Source organism: Heloderma suspectum, chromosome 3, assembly GCF_057233095.1.
Source record: "Heloderma suspectum isolate Gila_16-S chromosome 3, 16-S_ref, whole genome shotgun sequence".
NCBI classification, from domain to species: Eukaryota; Metazoa; Chordata; class Lepidosauria; order Squamata; family Helodermatidae; genus Heloderma; species Heloderma suspectum.
The window spans coordinates 239,359,440-239,383,211 of record NC_139460.1 but is presented as its reverse complement, the minus strand read 5'-3'; the positions used below and the strand labels follow the sequence as shown (position 1 = coordinate 239,383,211).

The window sequence follows — 23,772 nt, the reverse complement described above, 5'->3', positions numbered from 1 at the left end:
GTGACCTTGGGAGGTGGTCTGATCCCTCCCTTGCCCCCTCGCAGCCACCGCAGAAAAAAACCAACAACAGCCTGGTAGGGCATTGGATTTTCGGAAGCCTCTCATCTTAGAGTCTTCCACCTAAGGGGCGCAATTCCATAGGATTGGGCCCTTGGTCTTAAAAATCTGGATTTGAATCCATGTGTATTCAGCCATGTTAGCTTAATAAGGTTTGCTACCTCTTTTTTTTTCTTTCAGGCTCTTCATCTTTAACAGCTAAATAGCAGACGCTGTCTAGGGAACATAGGAATGCACTGTAAAACATTTTGACATAAATAGCACATACTCCTCACAAAAATGAACAGGTTAACAACAGGGTGATCTTAAATTCAGCTGGGGAGGAGCAAAGCTGCCTCATGGTGAGCCCTGCCACTTACAGTGAGATCTGCCACGTCGTTGAGATCCCTCCCAGCTCCTGCCAGCGAGACCAGAAGGTGTTAGGTGTGTGTGTGTGTGTGGGAGGGGGGGTCAGCTCAGCAGATCTTTTTATTTTACATTTCATCACATTGAAAGGAATTGGGCAGGGTAACTAACTATGCCAGCTCCAGGCTGACATTGCTGAGCTGCCCAATCCTGGCCCCTCTGAGGGAATGGTGCAGTTTTGCAACGGAAGCTGGTGGCCTCTGACAAAAACCGGTGCTCAGATGTATGCTGTTACATCCTCTACAGTAGCAAATGGCAATCCAAAGTATTCATAGTGTGTCTGTAAACTTAAAATTAATAGTATAACATGGACACTGTTCCTGAAAATAGTGGATTAGTCAATTCAATCCATTAGTCAAATAGTGGATTAGTCAATTCCACAGCCTCAAGTCAACTCTCTGCTCTTTCTGGGCAACTTCCATAGCTCCCTTTCCAGTCTGATCCCCTACTGTTCACTTCCTTATTGCCAATAATAGTACGAACCTGAGTTATTCTCCCCCTCATTCGTTGTGTTATTTTTTTTCCAGTCCTTCTTTTCATGGACTGCTTTTTGGGGGTCATCTCTGTACTTTCTCCATTCCTCTTTAGGGATGTCCATCACTTGGAAATCTGGCCCTTTGGGGGCTCAACAGAGTTCTGCGGCATGCCCGAGTCGGTTTGCCTTTGTGAGCCAAGCCACAGGGACTTTTTGTGTTGGTTGCTTTTTTGTTTTTTGTTTTAGTGTCAGCCGCGATTTGCACAAATTTGTGTAATTTGTGCAAATTGTGGCCAAAATTTGGGTAAATTGCATAAATGGTGGCCATGCTTTGCACAATTTGAGCAAAGTTGTGCAAAGTTGTGCAAAATCCCACCATAATTTGTCCAGATAAACAATATGGAAAATCTGCTGACTGGCCCAACTCGCTGCAGACCAAGTCAGGCCAGGTGGCGGAAAACAGACCGAAGCCCACGGACCCAAACCAACAAAAACCCGTCAAGCTCCACTCCCTCCAAACAGATTCCCCCTGACTCTCCTCTTCCTCATCCCCTTCAATCTTGGTCTCCTCCCTCTGTCCTTCCTTCAGGTGCCCACTGCTCTACTTGGTTCCTTTCCCCTCAGCTTAACTGTCCGAGCCTCCCTTCCCATAACTCCTGTGCTTCTCAACTATGATCCAACTTAGCTTTCCAACTCTCAGTCCCTCTTTCTCCTCACACAGCTTCTGTTGTGTTTAGTTAGATTGTGTATATTAATTTTTGCCAGCTTTTGCTTCTACCAAAGGATTATTTTGTCAACATTCTACTGCAGAACTGTTTTTAAAAGGTCAAGTCGGAAAGTGGGCCAAATGAAACATTCTAAGCTCTGCTATGCATGATTGGTTTATTTTCTTCAGATTAAGGACATGTACTCCTGGTTCAGACTGTGGTGCTCTGGGAAGGTTGTGTTTTTTTAAAGCTTTTTTCACCTCCTGTTTCCATCCAGAAGTTCCACTCCATCCCCTATGGAGTATTTGAAAAGAAAAGAAAGAAAATGCCTTTGTTGATTCCAATGCAGACCTATGCATAATTAAAAGAATGTTTAATTTGGCCCCAAGTGTTCAGGTTGGAACACAGGAAGCTGCTTTATACTGAAGCAGACCATTGGTCCATCTAACTCAGTAGTGTCAGTACCCTGAATGGCAGTGGCTCTCCAAGGTTTCAGAAGGGAGACTTTTCCAGCCCTTCCTGGAGATACCAGGGACTGAAGCTGATGTCCTGATTAGGTGTGAGGCCCAGGGGAAGGGGCTGCAACATAGCACAGGCAAGAGAAGGCATCAGGACTTTGGACAATGCACTGCAGGAATCACTGGCTGGAGCATTGTCCTATAAGGGGCTGTTGTCCCAGCAAAGGACTGCGGTCAACGGAGGACTTAAGAAAATCAACTAGCAGAGCCTGGTTGTTCAAAGGGTCCACCCCTGCTGGATGCTGACTGTAATTCAGGGCCAGTGTGTTTTTCTATGGTCTCATGTTTCCACAGGGCTGAAGGACAGGAGAAGCTGCATCCTCAGAGCCAGATGATGGCAGAACTATATCCAGGATGGTATAAAAGGGAGTGCTGAGGGCTCTCCCTGAAGTGGCATGACCTGTGACACATCTGAGACCTCCATGGGGTAATGCAGGGTCTCAGAACCAGGGACATGAAAAGCTGAGGCCTTTTGCATGCCAATAATGTGCTCTACCACTAAGCTTACAGCCCTTCCCCTAAATTGCTCATATGTACACATGTCGATTGCATTGCATAAGTGAGAGAATTTTGGTCTTACACCCTACTAACATCTGCCACAATTCCTGTTTTATTTATTTTTATTTATATGTGATGGTTGTCACTAGCATAGTATCACAACACACTCATTAAACTACAATTTGCAGGATCCTTGTGGAAGGTAGTAATAAGGTAGTAATAGCAAATGATATAAAGTTAATGTATATTTCGAATGCAGATGTGGCCTCTGTTTTCAACCTTACAGTCATTTTGTTGATGACTCCCAATGGACTAATAATGCAAGGCTGATCACAACAGCTTTAACATGACTTTACTATTAATGCAATAATTTGGTATACCACCACCACCCTCATCCTGAGAAAATATTCAGATTTGTAGATTTATTATTGATTTATTTTATTTAAAACATTTCTTGGCTGCCTTTCAGGGCAGAATCCCTCCCAAGATGGCTTACAGCAATAAAATACATAAAACATTTAAAATATTAACAGTGACAAAAAACATAAAAACAACAACAAAAGCCAACAGTAAAACCAGCAACAACAACAACAGCTGTAACAGCAACAACAGCAGTCATATCAAGAGAAGACCACAGTAAAGTAATATGTTTTCAAGGCCTTCTCAAAAGCCTGCAGTGACGGAGCATGGCGGACCTCTAATGGGAAGTCATTTAAAAGTGTGGGGTCCACTGCAGAGAAGGCCCTCTCATGTGTGATCACCCATCTGACTGCTCTCAGGGGTGAGCAAATGAGTAGGGATATCGGAGAATTTCTCCATGAATGTCCGGGAGGCCAAATGCCAACGCATTCGGCCCCCCGAAATTGGTGGAGAAATGATCCGCCCCCCCACCCCCACCCCGAGATGGGACTTACCTCGTGCGAATGTCCCTCGCGGCGGCGGCTCCCAGCGGCGTTTCGGCAGCGTTTCGGTGGTGGCATTGGCCAGTCTTCCAACCGGCTGCCGCCACCGCCATTTCCAAGTGAAAAAACAAACAAACAAATGTGATAGGCTACGTAAAGATTTACGCAGCCTATCACGGCTAGATTTTCAAAAAACACCGTGATAGCGTTGCCCTTATTTTCACCATAGTCTATGTAAATATTTACGTAGACTACCCGTGCCAAAATAAGGAACGCAAATGGCGGCGCCCATGGGCACCGCCATTTGCGTACGCCTTTTTTTTTTCCCCCAAAGTCAGCCGTGATAGGCTACGTAAACTTTTACATAGCCTAACACGGCTGGCTGCAGGCCAGGGACACAAACGGCGGCGGTTACAGCCGCCGCCATTTGCTTCCCGGCAGAAGAACTTTCGCGGCCGGAGAGGCGGGGCACTCTCCCCGGCCTGAATTTCGGCGGGGAGGGACGGGGCACCTCCTCTCCACCCAGAATTTCAGGGGAGGGAAGGCGCGTCTCTCCCCCACTGCGAAGCAAGCTTCGGGATCAGGTAAGTGACTTTCGTCCATCCCTACAAATGAGAAGGGTCTCTCTTTGTGATCTTAAAGTGCGGGCAGGCTGATATGGGTGTAGGCAGTCCTTCAAGTAACTTGGTCCTAAACTGTTTAAGGCTTTAAAGGTTAAAACCAGCACTTTGAATTGGGTTTGGATTGGAAACACACTGGTAACCAATGCAGCTGGCACAGTATAGGCATTATGTGATCAAATCGCCTTACCCCCAGCAATACTTTGGTGGGCACATTCTGCACGAGTTGGAGTTCCTGAACCCTTTTCAAAGGCAGCCCCTCATACAGCACATTACAGTAATCTAGCCTGGACATTACTAGTGCATGGATAACTGAAGCAAAGTCCATCCTTTCCAGACTAGGTTTGTATTTAAGGGCTGGAATCAGAATGTTTTTCATACACAGGTTTAATGGCCACCATACAATCTTTAACATCAATACTTGTTTAAAGGCTTCCCTAATCTTCCTGTATCTGTTCAGATATCTCTAATGGCAGAATTTGCTAGGTTATTAGCTCAGAAAAAAAAGCAGGGGGGACACAGACTGGCGTCTCAAGTTTTACTAGCTGTAAAGTAATACAAAACAATGTAACCTCTACCTGTTTCAGAGCTTCATACAAGTTCTTACTTCATCCCTCCCTATTCGCAATACCAAAAGTGATTTTTGTATCTGATCCTACTGTGATGATGTACACTTTGGAGGCAAAATTCCATCCAGCAATGTTAGAGAAGTTCAGGAGATGAACCAGCCAGTCCAAATGTCAAACAATGAGAAAATTAACTTCTGTGTGGAAAGGAGAAAAAGCAAGACTGAAAGAAAGCATACACATTAGGGCTGTGCAGGGACCACCCGATCTGACTTGGAAGCTGCTTCGTGGCTTCTGCAGTGGGCCTGATTCAGCTCGGGCTGATTCAGATGGGCCCCGACCTGATTTGGCCCCAAACCCAAAGCGGGATTCAAATAGCCGAATCCCACTTTGGGGGGGCCCTGACACCCATGAGCAAACCTGCAGCTCCTTACCTGGGCTGCTGCTGCCTCCTCCTCCTCTGCTGCCGCTGCCTCCTCTGCTATCACCACCACCACCTCCTCCTCTTCTCTGTCGCCACCACCACTGCCACTGCCTCCTCTGCTATCATCACCACCACCACCTCCTGACTCCTGGACATGCGCCGGCTCTTATTGCAGGGAGTCGCCATTTTAAAAACGGTGACTCCCTGCAATAAGAGCTGGCGCATGTCCAGGAGTCAGGAGTGGGTGGCAGCGATGATGGCGGCAGCATTAGTGGCGACAATTGTAGAGGAAACAGTGACGGAGGTAGTGGCAGCAATGACGGAGATCGTGGTGACGATGACGGTGATGGGTGGCTCAGGTAGGACCTGGAGGTGGCTGGGCTGGGGGTGCTGAAGCTCCGAAGCACACCGAAGCACCTCGGAGAGCCCGCGATCCACTCAAGGTCACTTCGTGCCCCCTCCACTTCGCCTCGGAAGGGTGCCAGAAGTGGCTGGAAGCAGCTCGCTTCGTCTTGGGCTTTGGGCCTCAGGCCAAAGTGGTGCACAGCCCTAATACAAATCCCTCATCTTAAATATTCAAAATACAGATTAGAGATATTTAACTGGTCAATGAACTGAATTACCCAGCTGGTTCAAAGCAGGAGAACAGAACTAAAAAGAAAACACCAGTGGTTAGTTTGGATTTTTAGTTTGCCTTATATAAGCATTACAATAGAACAATTTAGTGCAACTTAGAAATATCAATGACACATTCCATAAACCACTTGCCTATGATTATATTTTGCATCTATCTTAGATATTTCCTAATATCTAATATATCCTAATATTCTAGCACTGACATCATCTTTGGAATGGCAGTTTTAATTACATTGCCGGGGGAGGGGGGGAATCATGGGTTTGCTAGTAAACATTAATGGTTAAGGGTTTTAAAAAGAAACATAATCACCATGTATCACTCGTTTCTTATAGAGATCTGTTGTCAAATTTACTTCATGAAAATGATGTATGCTGCAATATTTCCAAACCTGTATTTGGTATGGCCATACTCTGTTACTGAGCACCTGCTAATGCAGTGTGTGAAGGAGCTGCCCTTAGAATGAGATGCAACCCCTCCCATACCTTCTTGAGTTGTGATCCTTTCATGTGGATAATAACGCACCATGTGGATAATAATTCTCTCTCTCTCACACACACACACACATGCACAAAGAATATTCAGGCTGTAATCCTATACATACATATAGGATTATATATATATATATATATATATATATATATATATATGTATGTGTATATATGTATGTGTATATATATATATATATATATATATATATATATATATATATATGCATATATATAGGATTATATATAACAAGATAGTTGTTAGATTTGTATACCATACAACTGCCAAATACCCTCAGGGCAGTTTTCAATCATAAAACCAACTAATAAATAATAATAATAATAATAATAATAATAACAACAACAACAACAACAACAACACAAAAATAAAAGTATCAAAATAATACAATATTAAACATATATTTTTTTTAAAAAAAATTAACCTGGGAGTAAGCCACAATGAACTCAGTGGGACTTTTCTGGATAGTATATAGGATTTCACTAATATAAGATTGCACTAATAACTGGAATAAATAAAATATGAAAGAACTTTCTAAAATCAAAGATATCTGAATAATAGAGAAAATACAATTTCCCTATAGGATGTAAAGTTAGAGATATATATCCCATTTATAGATATCTAAAAATATAGGAGGAAAAAAATCAACCATCTGTGTAAAAAATAATGAATTCATTGTCAAGGTTATTTTTGAGCACAGAACACATGGTCAAAACCTGCATGTCTAAGAACTTAAAAGGAATACAGAGGATGCATGGTAGCTTTCATAAATACCCATACAAGGAAAAGAATGTTTAGATCCCACTATCTGTACACGTGTCAGATATTTGGAATCCATTTTTTATTCAGAAACTTGTTATTAGTATAGTTTCCTTTTGAAGTTTCTTTTCTTTTTGCAAGAGCGCTTTGCTTCAGTAAGAATTACTGGGGAGAGAGAGAGAGAGAGAGAGAGATCACAGCTTTCCATGTACCAGTTTGGCTGGGAGACACATGGAGACTAGTGTGTTTTTCTTCGAAGTGAAACTGCGAACAAATGTTGTTGGGGTCCATTAAAATTGCTTGTGGTGGGCCTAGGGATATCAGAGAATTCCACCACAGATCTGAGGGAGGATTCCCCCAGAATCCGTGGCAGAATGGAGCAACCCACCCTACCACCCCACGGAAGCCCCCCAGGACGGAGCCTACCTGGTTGCTGCTCCAGCGGCGGCGGCTCTGGCTGCTGCCGGGCTGTGGCCGCAAATGGCAGCCACTACACCAGCCGCCATTTGCGTCCCTTCGCTGAGCCGTGATAGGCTACATCAATATTTGCGTAGTCTATCACAGCTCAGCGAAGGGACGCAAATGGCAGCCATTACGCCGACCGCCATTTGTGTCCACAGACCTGCCGCAGCCGGATGTCCAGCTGCGGATGCACCGAGCTGGCGGCTCTGCAGAGTCGCCGCAGAGCAGAGCCATCCGGGGAGGATTCCGGGGGGAGGGATGGAGCGCCTCCCCACCACCACGGATGCCACTTACAAAACAGGTAAGTGGTTTCGTACACCCCTACATGGGCCAGACCTGGCTGGTGGGCAGCCAGGTTGCCATCCTTCTGTTTAAGTATATCACACTGTATAGACATTACTGTGAACACCATGGTATCTCAGGCCCACCCACTAAATTACACAGGGTCCCTAATCAAGGAGACAAAAATGATGCAAGTATAGTCTGCATGCATGTAGGCTCTTTCAGACATTACGGGGAACATGCGTGGAGCCACAATCCTGCTTGCCTGCTCTATGTGCCTTCAGAGTAACTTGTAAATATGTTTTGACAATGGGAATTTAGGGACTTCCGGTTGGAACCTATGTCATTCTGGCAGCTTCCCATGGGTTCCCCCGTTGGAGCTTTCTCAAACAGCTTTTTAAAAGGTTGAAAAACCTTTTCATCTCCCCCCTGGAATTAAAGGAGGGGCAACACGGAATCTGGACAACATCTTGGAGAAAGGTACCCCCCTCGAGATAGTGGGGGGCTGGATTCCAGGATTATCTCCCCAGAGCTTTACCAACGCAAAAAGCTGTGATGAGACTCCTATTTCATAGGAGAAAGCAGGGCTGACGTGTTCCATAATAATATATGCTTCAAGAAATATCAACAACTCCTGTGGGATGATTTAAGAAATATTAACAACATCTGAGAACATCTGAGGTAAGGATGGACGAAAGTCCCTTACCTGGTCCCGCAGCTGTTTTTGGTGGGGGGGAGGTGTTCTGTTTCTCCCTCTGAAATTCTGGCGGGGGGGAGGCACCCCGCCCCTCCCCACCAAAATTCTGGCCGGGGGGGAGCGCCCCGTCTCCCCGGACACGAAATAAAAAAGTAAATGGTAAAAAAAAAAAAAACGTGATAGGTTACGTAACGATTTACGTTGCCTATCACGGCTAGATTTTCAAAGTCAGCCATGATAGGCTACGTAAATCGTTACGTAACCTACCACGGCTGACTCTGAAAAAAGAAAAGCACGTACGCAAATGGCGGCGCCCATGGGTGCCGCCATTTGTGTTCCTTATTTGGGCACGGGTAGTCTACGTAAATCTTTATGTAGGCTACCCATGCCCAAATAAGGAACGTAAATGGTGGCGCCCATGGGCGCCGCCATTTGCGTACGTGCTTTTTTTTTTTTAAAGTTAGCTGTGATAGGCTACGTAATGATTTATGTAGCCTATCATGGCTGACTGAAAATCTAGCCATGATAGGCTACGTAAATCGTTATGTAGCCTATCATGTTTTGTTTTTTTTTACAATTTACTGGGAAATGGTGGTGGCGGCAGCCGGTCGGAAGACTGGCTGCCACCGAAACGCCGCCAAAACGCTGCCGAAACGCCGCCAAAACACCGCCGAAACGCCGCTGGGACCCACTGCCGAGAGGGACATTCGACAGAGGTAAGTCCCATCCCGGGGGGGCGGGGGGGCGAAGAATTTCCCCACCAATTTCGGGGGAAATTGGCCAATGCCAATTGCATTCGGATGCCTCTCGAGGAGGCCGAATGCCAATGCATTCGGCCTCCTCGAGATTCATGGAGAAATTCTCCGCCATCCCTATTCTGAAGACCTGTAAGATCTATTTGAGAGAAACATGAATGCACCCAGGACAAGAAAGGGGATGGCTTCACCGCCAACTCCCCCCGTATCTCCTGTGTCAAAAGTTTCGAAAACGGAAGTTATAGGGGAATTAGTTACTCTGATAAAGACTTTATCTTCGCAATTTACAGAGCAAGCCAGAAGGTTGGATTTAATCCAAAATTCCATCACCGCCTTGCAAGGAGCCGTCGATTTAATTAATGCATCATGGCAAAACATGGAGATGAGAATTAACGAGCTGGAAGACCGAGTAGCAGTGAATGAAAGTTTGACACAAATTTGTCTTAAAAATACCTCTGACAGAATTTCTCAACTGGAGGCCTTCATTAGAAGATCCAATGTACATATTATTGGGATTAAAAATCTGTCTAATGATGTAAAATTGCCTATTTTTGTCGATAAACTTTTGCATGAGATACTCCCTATCCCATCTGATTATTTACTTGATATTGAGCAGGCATTTCACGTGCCAAATGCAAAAGGGACTGACTATACCATCATAGTGCAATTTGCAAAAGTCTCCACAAAGAATTATATCCTGCATTTGGCAAGAGAGGGTGGAAGCCTTTCCTGGAAACAAGATAAAGTTATGTTATTCCCAAATTACATCAAAGAGTTGGCGAATAAAGGAAGGCAATTTATTAAAGCAAAAAATATGGCAAAACAAATGAACTTACAATATTACTTAAAATATCCTGCTACACTTTGTATCATGTCTGAAGGTCAGATGAAGAAGTTTCTAAATCATGAAATGGCGGAGGCATAATTGAACATAAAAATGCATGAGATTCCCGTTACAACCCCATGAACTGGAATCTTTAAACAAGCTTTGTTAATTGTTTGTGTTTAGTCTACATGATCCAGGCTAGGTCAGAAGATAAATGATTATATATATATTCGTTCATTCGCTTTCATCTTTTGTTTTTTCTTGCTTTTCCGCTCCTGCCCCGCACGAACACCCGACAAAACGCCGGCCGGACCCGCCGCCGGGAGGGACATTCGGCGAAGGTAAGTCCTGTCCCGGGGGGGGGGGGTGCGGGGTGCGGGGGTGTGTGGAGGATTTCTCTCCGAAACTTGTTCGGGGGGCCGAACACGTTGGCGCTCGGCCCCCTGAAGTTTCGGGGAGAAATTCTCCGCCATCTCTAGGCCATGGATAGTTTTTAAAATGTTCAAACTCCTGATTTTTCTAGCTGCTCATAACATTAAGAAAAGTACCATGTGTGGCTCAGCAGATAAGCCAAATTCCTTCAAAGGTTTATGCAGGTTCTCTGTTCCTGTTGTTAAACATTTGCAGCCTGTCATGGAAGCCTTAGAACTAGGGATGTAGGGATGTACGAAACCCCCCTTACCTGGCTCCACCGGGTTCCACTGGGGGGGGAGGAGCTCCATCCCTCCCCCCGGAATCCTCGCCGGGGGGGAGGCGTGGAGCTCCTCCCCCCGGAAACCTGGCTGGCCAGCTCCGCTCCAGGGGGATTCCGCGGAGCCGCTGGCTGGCTCCGCCAGCAGCCGGACATCCGGCCGCTAATTACAGGGACGCAAATAGCGGCGGCCGTAGTATACGTCCCTGTATTCAGCCGTGATAGGCTACATAAATACTTACGTAGCCTATCACATCTGGGTTAAAAAAAAAAAAATGCATACGCAAATGGCGGCGGCTATTTGTATTCCCCTTTATTTTCACCGTCTTAGTCTACGTAAATATTTACGTAGACTAAGACGGCGAAAATAAGGGGGAATGCAAATAGCGTAGCGGACGCTATTTGCGTTCCCCCTTAGTTTCGCCATCTTAGTCTACGTAAATATTTACATAGACTAAGACAACCAAAAATAGGAAACGCAAATGGTAGCCGCCGCCATTTGCGTATGTGTTTTGTTTTGTTTTTTTACATTTGCGTATGTGTTTTGTTTTGTTTTTTACATAAGGATTTACGGAGACTATGGCAAAAATAAGGGCAACGCTATTTGCGTTGGCCTTATTTTCGCCATAGTCTACGTAAATCTTTAAGTAGACTACCCGTGCCAAAATAAGGAATGCAAATGGCGGCGCCCATGGGTGCCGCCATTTGCATACACGCTATTTTTTTTTCAAAGTCAGCCGTGATAGGCTACGTAAAGGTTTACGTAGCCTATCACAGTGTTTTTTGAAAATCTAGCCATGATAGGCTACGTAAATCTTTACGTAGCCTATCAGGGTTTTGTTTTGTTTTTTATTTTTTTACTTGGAAACCGCGGCGGCGGCGGCCGGTTGGAAGACCGGCTGCCACTGCTGCCGCCGAACCGCCGCCGGGACCCGCCGCCATGAGGGACATTCGCATGAGGTAAGTCCCATCCCGTGGTGGCGGGGGGGTGGCGGACCGTTTCTCCACCAATTTCGTGGGGCCGAATGCGTTGGCATTTGGCCTCCCAGAGATTCGTGGAGAAATTCTCCAATATCTCTAGACCATTCTGAGTTCTTTTAATATGCTGTGTTTTTATAGCAATTGATTTCTCATTTCATTGGTTTTAGTACGTTGCTTTTAAGTGTAGCTACTTTAGGGATGTACGAAAGTTCCACCACGGATCTCGGGGAGGCTGAATGCCAGCGCATTCGGCCCCCCGAAATCGGTGGCGGAATGGCCTGCCACCCCCCCCACGCCACCCCTGGGACGGGACTTACCTGGGGCGGATCTTCCTGGTGGCGGAGGCTCCGGCAGCGGCTCCGGCGGTGGTTCGGCGGTGGCAGCTGCAGCGGCCGGTCTTCCAACTGGCTGCCACTGCCGCCATTTCCAAGTTTTAAGAAAAACAAGACATGATAGGCTACGTAAATATTTACGTAGCCTATCACGGCTGATTTTAAAAAAAAATGCGCGTACGCAAATGGCGGCGCCCATGGGTGCCGCCATTTGCGTTCGTTATTTTGGCACGTCTTAGTCTACGTAAACATTTACGTAGACTACAGCGAAAATAAGGGGAATGCAACTAGCGTAGCATCTACGTGTTTTTTGCGTATGTGCATTTTTTGTTTTTTGCTTTTAATCAGCTGTGATAGGCTACGTAAACATTTACGTAGCCTATCATGGCTGACTGCAGGGATGCAAACGGCAGCAGCTACGGCTGCCGCCATTTGCTTCCCTGCTAGCCAGCGGCCGGATGTCCGGCCACTGGCGGAGCCGGCCGGCGGCTCTGCAGAATTACTGCGGAGCAGAGCCAGCCAGCCAGGATTTGGGGGGGAGGGACGGAGCGCCTTCCCCCCCAGCCAGAATTTCATGGGGAGGGATGGAGCGCCTCCCCCCCAGCATCAGCATAATCCGCGAACAGGTAAGTGACTTTCATACATCCCTAATACTTAAAACAATTCCAATTGAAGCAGATGATGGATAGGTTAGAAGTTGGTGAGATTGAAAAAATAAAATTATTGCAATACAGGCTGTTTATGAGGTGTATAAACAGCGGTTTTCCTTGGAGCCTACTTTTTCAGCTGGCCTTCTCAGGTTTAACCTCCAGATGGAAAGTGGTTTTGGCATGTGGCCATTTTTTATCTCTAATATTAACAGCTTCATGGAGCTTCCAGCAAGTGTTAAGTATCTCACTGGGAAATGAATGCCAGTTACAAAAGAACATGGCTATCCTTTGACAAAGGGTCTATCACTGAAAAAAAAAGGAAAAGAAATAGTGATTATATATAGTTTCCTAAGTTTTCAAGTTAACAAATTTACATGAGGTTGGATCCAGTGGATCAACTGCACTGGCGGAAGTGGACTTCCCTGCCCACTCTTTCCCACAGCTGCCCCTCCAGCCCCCTGAAAATGCTATACACAGAAAGTCTGCTGAATGGGGGGAGCTGTAGTATGGGGGGAGAGGTGATCCCCCCAAATTGGGTAGAGGAACCTTCTGGAAGTGGAGCACTTCCTTTCAGAGAAGGTCCCTTCCTCTCACAGAAGGCAGATCTTGGATCCAACCCTTGAAGAAGAAAAGGAGAAAGGAAGGAAGGAAGGAAGGAAGGAAGGAAGGAAGGAAGGAAGGAAAGAAAGAAAGGAAGGAAGGAAGAAAGAAAGAAAAAGAAAGAAAGAAAGAAAGAAAGAAAGAAAGAAAGAAAGAAAGAAACCTGCCAACCCAATGAGGAAATATTTAATGTCTGGTTGGAATCTAGCTGTCTCTCCAGTGTTGGTGACGTCCTATAGAACACCATGATCCAAAGACAAGCAAGGTAAACACAAAAGGCCCTCTCCCATTTTTTAAGATTTGAAATAAGGACCCAGATTACTCCTCAGGTTCCAGCATGGCACATACAGTGTCCACCCCCACAGAAATGAACAGCCAATGTGTAAAATGCGGGCTTTTGGCATTTCAGTGAAATTGAATACTTTGGCTGATTCAGTCCCTCATACATATTGTTGCATGAATACATATCTAATAGAAAGACAGGAGTCGCATATTAGGCATGGTGACTCAAGGGTCTTCTGACCTAGATAATAACCTCAGAGAAGCTTGTGACGAATATTGTTGGGTGGTAACTAAGACTGCTCACTGATCTTTGTATCATGTCAATATTTTTCTAGGACACAAACATGGAGAAATAAGGAAAGCACAGCCTGAATGAAGAAAGCTGGTGGGTAAAGTATTAGCTGTGGCCAAGGGAATAAAATCCCAAGCTTATCTTCTAGGCATTCCTCCCCACACAGAATTCCCCATTACAGCTACTGTACGCTGTAAGTTTCCTTACTCTGACCTTGCTCTGCCTTCACCTGATTGCTCTAGAAGCCTGCCTTGTTATAAGCCAGAATACCCAAAGGCAATTCTGGGTCTCTAAAGGTTTGAATGCAGAAGGACTTAATAGTAAATGTGATTCGCTAACTAGGTAATTAGGCTGAAGAGAGATGTAACATGAAATCAAGGTGAGCCATAATTGTCTCTGAAAAGGCAGAGTAAAAAACAAGCAAAACAAAAAAGTTTAGGGGATGGGAGGGATTTCTAATAAATAAATAAATGCTCCAAGGGGATTTACCATGGTATGTGATTGTGGTGCAACCATGTTTTGTTGTTGTTGCTGCCAGGGGTGTACGGATTCCCCACCATCTGTTCCAGTGGGGAATCCGTGGGGGGGCGATCTGTTCCTCTGCTTGGTTCCACTCCGCTTGGATTCCGGGGGGGGGGGATTGGCTTGGGGGGTGCTTACGTTCCCTCCTGCCAGCCAGAGCTATTCACCTCCTCCCTGTCCCTGCCGATTGCCATGTCTTAAAAAAAAAAAAAAAATGGTCATCAGGAGGATGTGCCCATAGACTTATACGCAAATAGAGTCATGAATCTTGGGTATAAGTCTATGTGTCCATAGGCTTATACGCAAGATTCACAGCTCTATTTTGTGTATAAGTCTATGGGCACATCCTGCTGATCGCATGTGCCCATAGACTTATATGCAAAATACAGCCGTGAATTTTAGACTTATACATAGACTTATACGCAAGATTCATGACTCTATTTGCGTATAACTATGGGCACATCCTCCCGATTGCCTTTTTTCTTTTAAAGACATGGCAATAGGCAGGGACACGGAGGAGGCAAACGGCTCTGGCTGTCAAGAAGCAGTCGAGTGCCGTTCCGCCTCCAGTCCTCCTGGAGCAGAGGTAAGTGGTCCCAATCCACTGCAGATTCCTGAGGCCGGATTCCTTGGAATCCTTGGAATCCGGCCTCATTTGAATCCACAGCAGATTTCTCTGACATCCCTAGTTGCTGCTACTGCTGCTGCAACATCATCATTTATCAGTTTAGAATTTTTCTTCAACTAGCAGCTTTGCTGCTGCTTGCAGTGAGGGGATGCTATTTTTTCCCCAGTAGCGCATCTGCTATGACACCATGTTCTGATCTAGCACTTGGTGGTTCACTTTTTGGCAAAGCAAATTGCAGACATTGGAGGGATGTCTGATATGGATCTGGAAAAAACAATGGAGAAAAGAAATTGGAGAAATCTCAGGTGCCTGTAAAAAAAGGTTTATATTGGCCCAATATAAAAGAACTACAATTTTTTACAGGCACCTGAGATTTCTCCAATTTCTTTTCTCCATTGTTTTTTCCTGTACACATGTCTCCCCTCCTCTTTTTATCCCTGATATGGATATGGACCACAGCAAGGGGCAAAGGGTTAAAGCCCCCTACAGAGTCCCAATCTGGATCAGGTCCACCTGTAGTTACTTTTGACTAGAAAAGAAAAGAAAAGAAAAGAAAAGAAAAGAAAAGAAAAAGATGTAGCTGCTAGCTACGTTAAAAAAAATAATGTGCCATTTGATTGATCCTAATTCTCTCTATGGCTTCTGTTGCCATGTCCTCCTCGTACCCTTCTGGGTGAGACCTTACTGAACTGGTACTCAAGGCAACTTTGATACAATCTGGAATCTTTTCTGGCCAAGGATCATGCACCTTTAACAACTGTTCTTCATGCTGGGAAAATGTATCCTATTGAATTTTAAGCAACAAACCTTTCAGCTGACATAAGATATACATCTACAAGACTAATCAGAAAGACTTCCTGCATTGTTTGCTTGTCAGAACAAAAGAATTCCATTTTTATCAGTAATCTAGAGTCTAGAGTATGATGAACATCGAAAATAAATGGAAATGTCCATTAGAATTTCAATTAGCATTTAGGCAATTCTAGAGTTTAGACTATAACCCTAAACATACTTACCTGGAATAAATCTTATAGAAATCATCAACTTACTTCTGAGAAGTAAGCTTAGGATCAGTGCATGAAAAAGAGACAGATCTCTGTTTGGAAAGATTGAATGAGTAGTATCCAGCCATGTCATTCCACTAACGCAAATTACGTTGTGCTAATGTAAGAGACCTCTAGCAAAACACCAGTAGTGTTAGCTTGCGTGATAGGTTTTCAGGAGAATCTTGACATGGAAGCTAACACTACTGGTGTTGTGCTAGAGGTTTCTCAAGATAACACAATGTAATTTGTGTTAGTGGATTTACATGGTTGGATACTGCCCAAAATCCAACCACAGAGGGCCAGATTGGGGTGCCTGGAGTGCCAGAGATTCTGCACCCCTGCACTAGAGGAATGTTTAGACATCTCTATTAAAATGCTTTTGGACATGGAAAACTAATAGAACTGATTGGATTTCAATCAGCTGTAGCAGAAGGAAATGAGTAGGGACATCAGAGAATTCCACCATGGCCTCCCCCACCCCACTACCCCACGGAATCCCCCCAGGATGGAGCTTACATGGTGGCAGATGCAGCGGATGCGGCTCTGGCAGCAGCAGCGGCTGTGGCAGCGGATGAGGCAGTGGCGGCTCCTCCAGCTGGTCTCCCGGCTGCTGCCGGGCTGCTGCAGCCGCAAATGTTGGCCATCATAGCAGCCACCATTTGCATGGCTGCTTTAACGTGACAGGCTATGTAAATACTTACATAGCCTATCACGAAAAAGGCAGCCATGCAAATGGCGGCCGGCATGGCGGCTGCCATTTGCGGCCGTAGCAGCCCGGCAGTGGCCAGAATTCCGGCTGTGGCCGGTCCCGGTCGGTGGCTCCGTGGAATCGCTGTGGAGTAGAGTCGGCCAGGGAGGATTCCAGGGGGGGGATGGAGTGCCTCCCCCCCACCGCAGATGGCCCCAGCAGAACCAGGTAAGTGTTCCGTACACCCCTAGAAATAAGAAGCAGGGCCATCTCATCAGCTCTGCTGAAAACCAGATTCATTGGGCTTCTCCTCTCTCTTAATTGTTTCTGTTTAAGCTGTTCATTATAAAAAGTACTATTTGACTTGAAGAACTGGTGCCTGAGTTTGTTTTCCTCTCCTCCCCATCACTTTTTTTCTTTTGTGTCTTGTCTTTTAGAGTGTAAGTTTGATAGATTGTATTGGGAGCCTTTTGGGCTGAAGAGCAGGGTATAAATGAATCAATGAATAAATAGGGATGTACGAAATTGACTCACCGTTTTGTCCGGGGTCATTCGCGGTGGGGGGAGGTGCTCCGTTCCTCCGCCCAAAATTCTCCCTGGCCAGCTCCGCTCTGTGGCAACTCCACGGAGCCACCGACCAGGGCTGCCCACAGCTGGACATCCGGCCGCTTGGCTGTGCAGGGACGCAAATGGGGGCCGTATGTAGCCTATCATGGCAAAAGACAGGGACGCAAATGGCGGCGGCTACGGCGGCCGCCATTTGCATTCCTGCCTATTGCCATGATAGGCTATGTATATATTTACATAGCCTATCACGGCCTCCGCAGGGATGCAAATGACGTCCCTGTGTTAGCTGTGATAGGCTACATAAATACTTACGTAGCCTATCATGGCCATTCGAAAGGAGGCGAATGGCGGCCGCAGATGCAGCTGTCAGTCGAGGAGCACTGGAACGGCCGAAAAAGGTAGGCTCCATTCTGGGCCCATTTCGCGGGGTGGTGGGGTGGGTAGCTTCGTTCCGCCATTGATTCCAGGGGGCCGAATGCACTGGCATTCGGCCTCCCTAGAATCCAAGGTGAAATTCTCCAACATCCCCAGAATTAGAGCTTCAGGAATTCCCATATTTAAAATTTAATATCTCAAAAATATTCAGAAATGGTTTCTGTTCCCATTCTTCAGATACCTCCATCATTTTTGGAGAATGGTAACACAAATGATGATAGCATCACTGATGCAATGAATATGGACTTGAGCACGCTCCGGGAGAGAGCTCAGGACAGGAAGGCCTGGCGTGCTATGGTCCATGGGGTCACGAAGAGTTGGACATGACTGAACGACTGAACAACAACAACAACACAAACGATTTCTGAAAATTTAATAACATGGATGTCTTCACCTTTTTGGTACTCATGTGCCAGAGTAGGTGTCAGCATAAATAACCATCTGTATGGAAATGACAGATCTTAACAGCTCTACTTGACAGTGAGCAGCAACATCTACTGTTGAGAAAGTACTAGAATAAAACTGCCCTTGACTTTGTTTTAGTTTTACCAGAGCATGCCTGGAAGATCCTTTCAGGAATAACGCAAGGCTCTTCAAATGAATAGCACAAGCAACAACTGTGAGGATCCTTTGAAAGTACACTTATGGCATGCGCATATGAAAATGGCAATCTGATTCTTGGGCTAGCATAAAACCAGGGAGATGTGTGTGATACTTGCTAGCAAATGATGACTAGGTAGCGCCAACACTTTATCCCTAAGGTCACAGTGTTATACAAAAAGCAAGCAATGAAAATGTTTGCCAGAGAATGGAATGTTACAAAGAAACTCCGGTAGTTTTGCCAAGAAGATGGTTGTGAGAAAGCACAGATGCAGCCTTCAATTTCTTTCAGTATTTTTTCAGCTCATTGTGACTTCCAGTGAGCTTTCTATACATGCTAAGGAACTGCTTGATCAAATAAGACTACCAATCCTCTCTGGATCCATATAGGGGAATATATAACAAAATTAGTCTATTCCATTATAGTTGGGAAAAATCTTACCCAAACTAAAAACCAGAGCAGGAACTTGCCTGGGGCAGAAGCAGTTTGGAAGCAGACCCAAACTGCTGGTTTCTGGGCTCTTAGGCCCATTCCAGAAAAACCCAAGAGGTAGACACACATCACACTGTGGTTTAGAGCATCCAAATCAAAGGGGCAGTGAGGTGAAAAAGAAAAGCTTAGAAGAAGAGACAAATGCATCAACCTGCATTGAAAGTGTGTATGACAGTTGACCTATACACATGACCACATCCTTTTAGTCTGCATTCAGACTAGAATAATTAGAAGTGAAGACAGACATACTATAAAATAGGACTTGCTGCACATTTTTTTCAGCTGCACTGCAAGCCTGGTTCACCACTCAATTGACAGACAAGTTTACCAGCTAATTGAATACTGGTTCAAGCAATGAGCTTTCTTCTTCCATGGCCACCTAGCAGCTTGCTCTATTGCTAATCATTGCTGCTGTCTCCTATATTTCTCCACCAGTTGGGAGGGTACAAAGCCCTGAAGTCAGGTGCCTACGATGGAAGCAACACTAATTCCTCCTATCTCAGGTACCTGGCTGTGGGGTGCTTTATTAGCCTTCTCCTAGTGGGAAAGGATGAAGAGCCATGGAAGTTAGTATGGTGTTCACTTATATATTAGCAAAAATGAGGAACTGCATCACAAAAAAGTAATGAAAAGAGGGCACAGATCTGCATTAAAAATTCATATGCTAATTTATATAGAGAAATGCAAATTTAGAAAGAATTACTGTACGTTAAATAGAAATTCAATAAGGGATGGCCATTCTGGGGAAATCCAGCCCTTTTTGATGGATTTCCACAGAGCCCCTGGCTCAGCTTGGATTTGCAAGCTGACCCATGGTCTGTCTTTCTTTCTTTCTTTCTTTCTTTCTTTCTTTCTGTCTGTCTGTCTGTCTGTCTTTCTTTCTTTCTTTCTTTCTGTCTGTCTGTCTGTCTGTCTGTCTGTCTGTCTGTCTTTCTTTCTCAAATCACCATTCACACAAAATGTGTCTGTAATATGCTTAATTTTGCACAGGTGCAATTTGCACAGATTAAGCATATTACAGCTAAATTTGCACAAATTAAGCAAATTACCACCAGAATTTGTGTAAATTGGACACATTGCAGCTGCAATTTGTGTAAATGGCATTGGGGGGTGTGAAAATCCATGGCCTGTCTTAATACAGATCAAGCTGTGCCAAGTCACAGGTAAGTGAGCCATGGTCCAAGTAGGAGTGCATGAAAGCCACTTACCTGGTCTCGCAGCTTGTTCGCGGTGGGGGGAGGAGCTTCGCTGCTCCCCCCAAAGTTCAGGCCGGGGGGGGAGGCTTCCCGCCTCGCCTGGCCGAAATTCAGGCCGGGGAGAAGGCGCCTCGCCTCGCCCGGCCACGAAATAAAAAGTTTTTTAAAAAAACGCCCCCGTGATAGGCTACGTGATGATTAACGTAGCCTATCACAGCTAGATCTGCAAAGTCAGCCATGATAGGCTACGTTAATCGTCACGTAGCCTATCACGGGTGACTTTTTAAAAAAAAGCACGTACGCAAATGGCGGCCCCCATAGGGAGCCGCCATTCGCGTTCCTTATTTGGTCGCTGTAGTCTACGTAATCTTTACGTAGACTACAGCGACCAAATAAGGAAAGTGAATGGCGGCTCCCTATGGGTGCCGCCATTAGCCGTACGCGCTTTTTTTTTCTTAAATCACCCGTGATAGGCTACGTGACGATTAACGTGGCCTATCACGGCTGATTTTGCAAATCTAGCCATGATAGGCTACGTTAATCGTCACGTAGCCTATCATGGGGGCGTTGTTTTTTTTTAACTTTTATTGGAATGGTGGCAGCGGCAGCCGGTCAAAAGACCGGCTGCCGCCCCCACCCCTGACGAAGACCTGACAAACCGCCGCCGGGACCGCCGGGAGGGACATTCGGGAAAGGTAAGTCCCATCCCGGGGGGGTGCGGGGGGGCGGAGAATTTCTCCCCAAAACTACTTCAGGGGGCCGAACACATTGGCACTCGGCCCCCCGAAGTTTCGGGGAGAAATTCTCCCCCATCCCTAGGGATGGCGGAGAATTTCTCCCCGAAACTTCGGGGGGCCGAGCGCCAACGTGTTCGGCCCCCCGAACAAGTTTCGGGGAGAAATCCTCCGCCCCCCCTGCCCCCCGCCCCCCCCCCCGGGACGGGACTTACCTTCCCTGAATGTCCCTCCCGGCGGCGGGTCCGGCTGGCGGTTCGTCCGGTGTTCGAGCGGGGCGGGAGCGGCAGCCGGTCTTTCGACCGGCTGCCGCCGCCGCCATTGCAATGAAAGAAAAAAAAAAAGTCCCCTGATAGGCTACGTGACGATTCACGTAGCCTATCACGGCAAGATTTGCAAAGTCAGCCGTGATAGGCTACGTGAATCGTCACGTAGCCTATCACGGGTGACTTTAAAAAAAAAAAAAAAAGTGTGTACGGATAATGGCGGCCCCCATAGGGAGCCGCCATTCCCCTTCCTTATTTGGTCGCTGTAGTCTACGTCAATGTTTACATAGACTACGGCGAAAATAAGGGCAACGCTATTTGCGTTGCCCTTATTTTCGCCGTAGTCTACGTAAACATTGACGTAGACTACAGCAACTAAATAAGGAACGCGAATGGCGGCTCCCTATGGGGGCCGCCATTCGCGTACACGCTTTTTTTTTTTTTTTTAAAGTCACCCGTGATAGGCTACGTGACGATTCACGTAGCCTATCACGGCTGACTTTCCAGATCTAGCGTGATAGGCTACGTGAATCGTCACGTAGCCTATCAGGGGACGTGTTTTTGTTTTTTTTTTTACTTTCGTGTTCGCGGCCGGGCGAGGCGGGAAGCCTCCTCCCCGGCCTGAATTTCGGCCGGGCGAGGTGGGAAGCCTCCCCCCCCGGCCTGAATTTCGGCCGGGCGAGGCGGGAAGCCTCCCCCCCCCGGCCTGAACTTCGCAGGGGGAGCAGCGAAGCGCTCCCCCCCACCGCGAAAAAGCTGCGAGAAAAGGTAAGTGACTTTCGTTCACCCCTACCCATCCCTAGGTCCAAGGCACCAAGCTGCTGAGAGCTCAGCAAACTTCAAACCCTGGACATACTCTTCTGTCATCCCTCAATAGAATACATCTCACCATAGTGGGGAAGACTGTGACCAGACGACTTGTGTGCCTGCTCAGTCTGCTGTCCAGCAGCTAACTGTTGATGGGCAACTTCAAGGCTTCTGCTCTCCCTTCTGACTTTTTTTTAATTTTTAAACTGAACTTGGACTGGACAGCACTTCAAATGGAAGATTCCTTCAAAGAGAAGACTGCCAGCTGGCATCTCTTCAAACAGAAGACAGACTAGACATGAAAGAATGAGCAAGTGGCGGAGAGAGACAAGACTGGCTTCTTCAACTAAGCTTGTGAAACTGGGCTACAGCATAGGTGTCAGGAGCGCCCTGGCGGCCTCTTTCAGTAGATTCCAATAGCCAACTCAAGACACAGATGAAAGGATTTCTTTTCAAAGCTTTAATCCTTTTACAACTTAGTGACTCTTTCAGATGCTAATCACCAGCGACTAAAGCAAGGAACAGCAGAGTGGCCTAAGCTTCAAGTAGGCAGTTGATCCCCATTTGAAAGAGAGTCACTTGAAGACCCAGAACTTATGGGCCAGGGAGAGATCCTCCCTCTTTCCCTTGGATCCATGGGAGGTGGCTGTTGCTTGCACACCAAACGGGCGCTACACCTCCTTTCTGCGCCCTCCATCGCTCGTCTCTCTTTGCATCTGCATCGAGCATCTAAGAAGCCCCCTCCTGCACTCCCTCACTACCAGGGTCACTATCTATCTCAGGAATGCTGGCAGGAGGAATCTCTGCCAGGTGCTGAGCCTGTGAGGGATGACCTGGCTCCTCTCCCACGGATCAGAATCCAGACTGCTCTGAGGCTCTCTGGGCTCAGTTTCCACCCTGACATCAGGTGAAGAATGCATGTTGTGGTGAGTCCTCTTTTTCTATTATGTCTGTTTGGCAAACAGCTTCCCTTGCATTGGGTAATGGTATCTGTTTGTAGGAACCTATTCACTTTGAAAGTACAGGAGCCCCAGCAGAAAAGTATCAAATAAATGTCATGATCCACTTATGCCTATACTTATCAAATAAATGTCATGATCCACAGAAACACAGAAATGGCTAACCATACATTTATACATCCATGCAGTATAAAAAGCATACTGCCAGGACAATGTCTGAATCTGTCCAAAGAGAATGGGATTCAATTCAGCCAAGCCAAAGCCCAGTGCAATTGAATGAAAGGGAAATGCCAGTCCTAACAAAGCTCCCAGCCACGAGCACCCACTAACAGATAAATGTCTCAGCATTCTAGGGACCAAGGTTAGTGATACATCCATAAATGATGAGAAATAGCACTGGCTATCGCTAATTTAAAATGGTTGTTTTCCCAAATGAACAGTAAACAAGGTTATTTTTTTTTCTTGTGTTATATCACTGCTGGGTTACGATTGACTTTTTTCCCCCTTTTAACAATGTAAAACATTCATCCTAATCTGGGTTTTCCTTAGAATGTGTGAAAAATGTGGACTTACAGCCAGAGAGAATTCCTTCCCTGTGTGATAACTCCTGTGAACTTTGTTAGCCTCCGAGCATCTACTTCAATCCACTGGTATGGATCATTCCGTCCTGCACACCAAGCACCATCATAAAAATCATTTTCATTAATACCTGCCTGAAAAGAAGGCAAAGCTGTCTTTATACATCTGAAAAAAATCAACTTTTAAAGAAATAAACAAAGAAGACATAAAGTTATACAGCCAAAACAGACATTACCTTAAATCCAGATCTAGACAGGGATGTCTTTTTTTCATTTTTACTCTAGATTAGGTAAAGGGAGCTTGATCCAGACCTTAAAAGCCCCCCTACCC

The 23,772-nt window shown here is 45.9% G+C and overlaps 1 protein-coding gene across 1 annotated transcript in view; it reads right to left on the bottom strand.

Moving 5' to 3' along the window:
- CPXM2 (carboxypeptidase X, M14 family member 2) overlaps positions 1-23,772 on the bottom strand; it is a 147,992-nt gene that overhangs the window by 63,071 nt on the left and 61,149 nt on the right. The window contains exon 4 of the mRNA XM_084845970.1: positions 23,437-23,576. Coding sequence (XP_084702096.1) covers positions 23,437-23,576 — 140 coding nt within the window. The remainder of the gene's footprint in view (positions 1-23,436; positions 23,577-23,772) is intronic.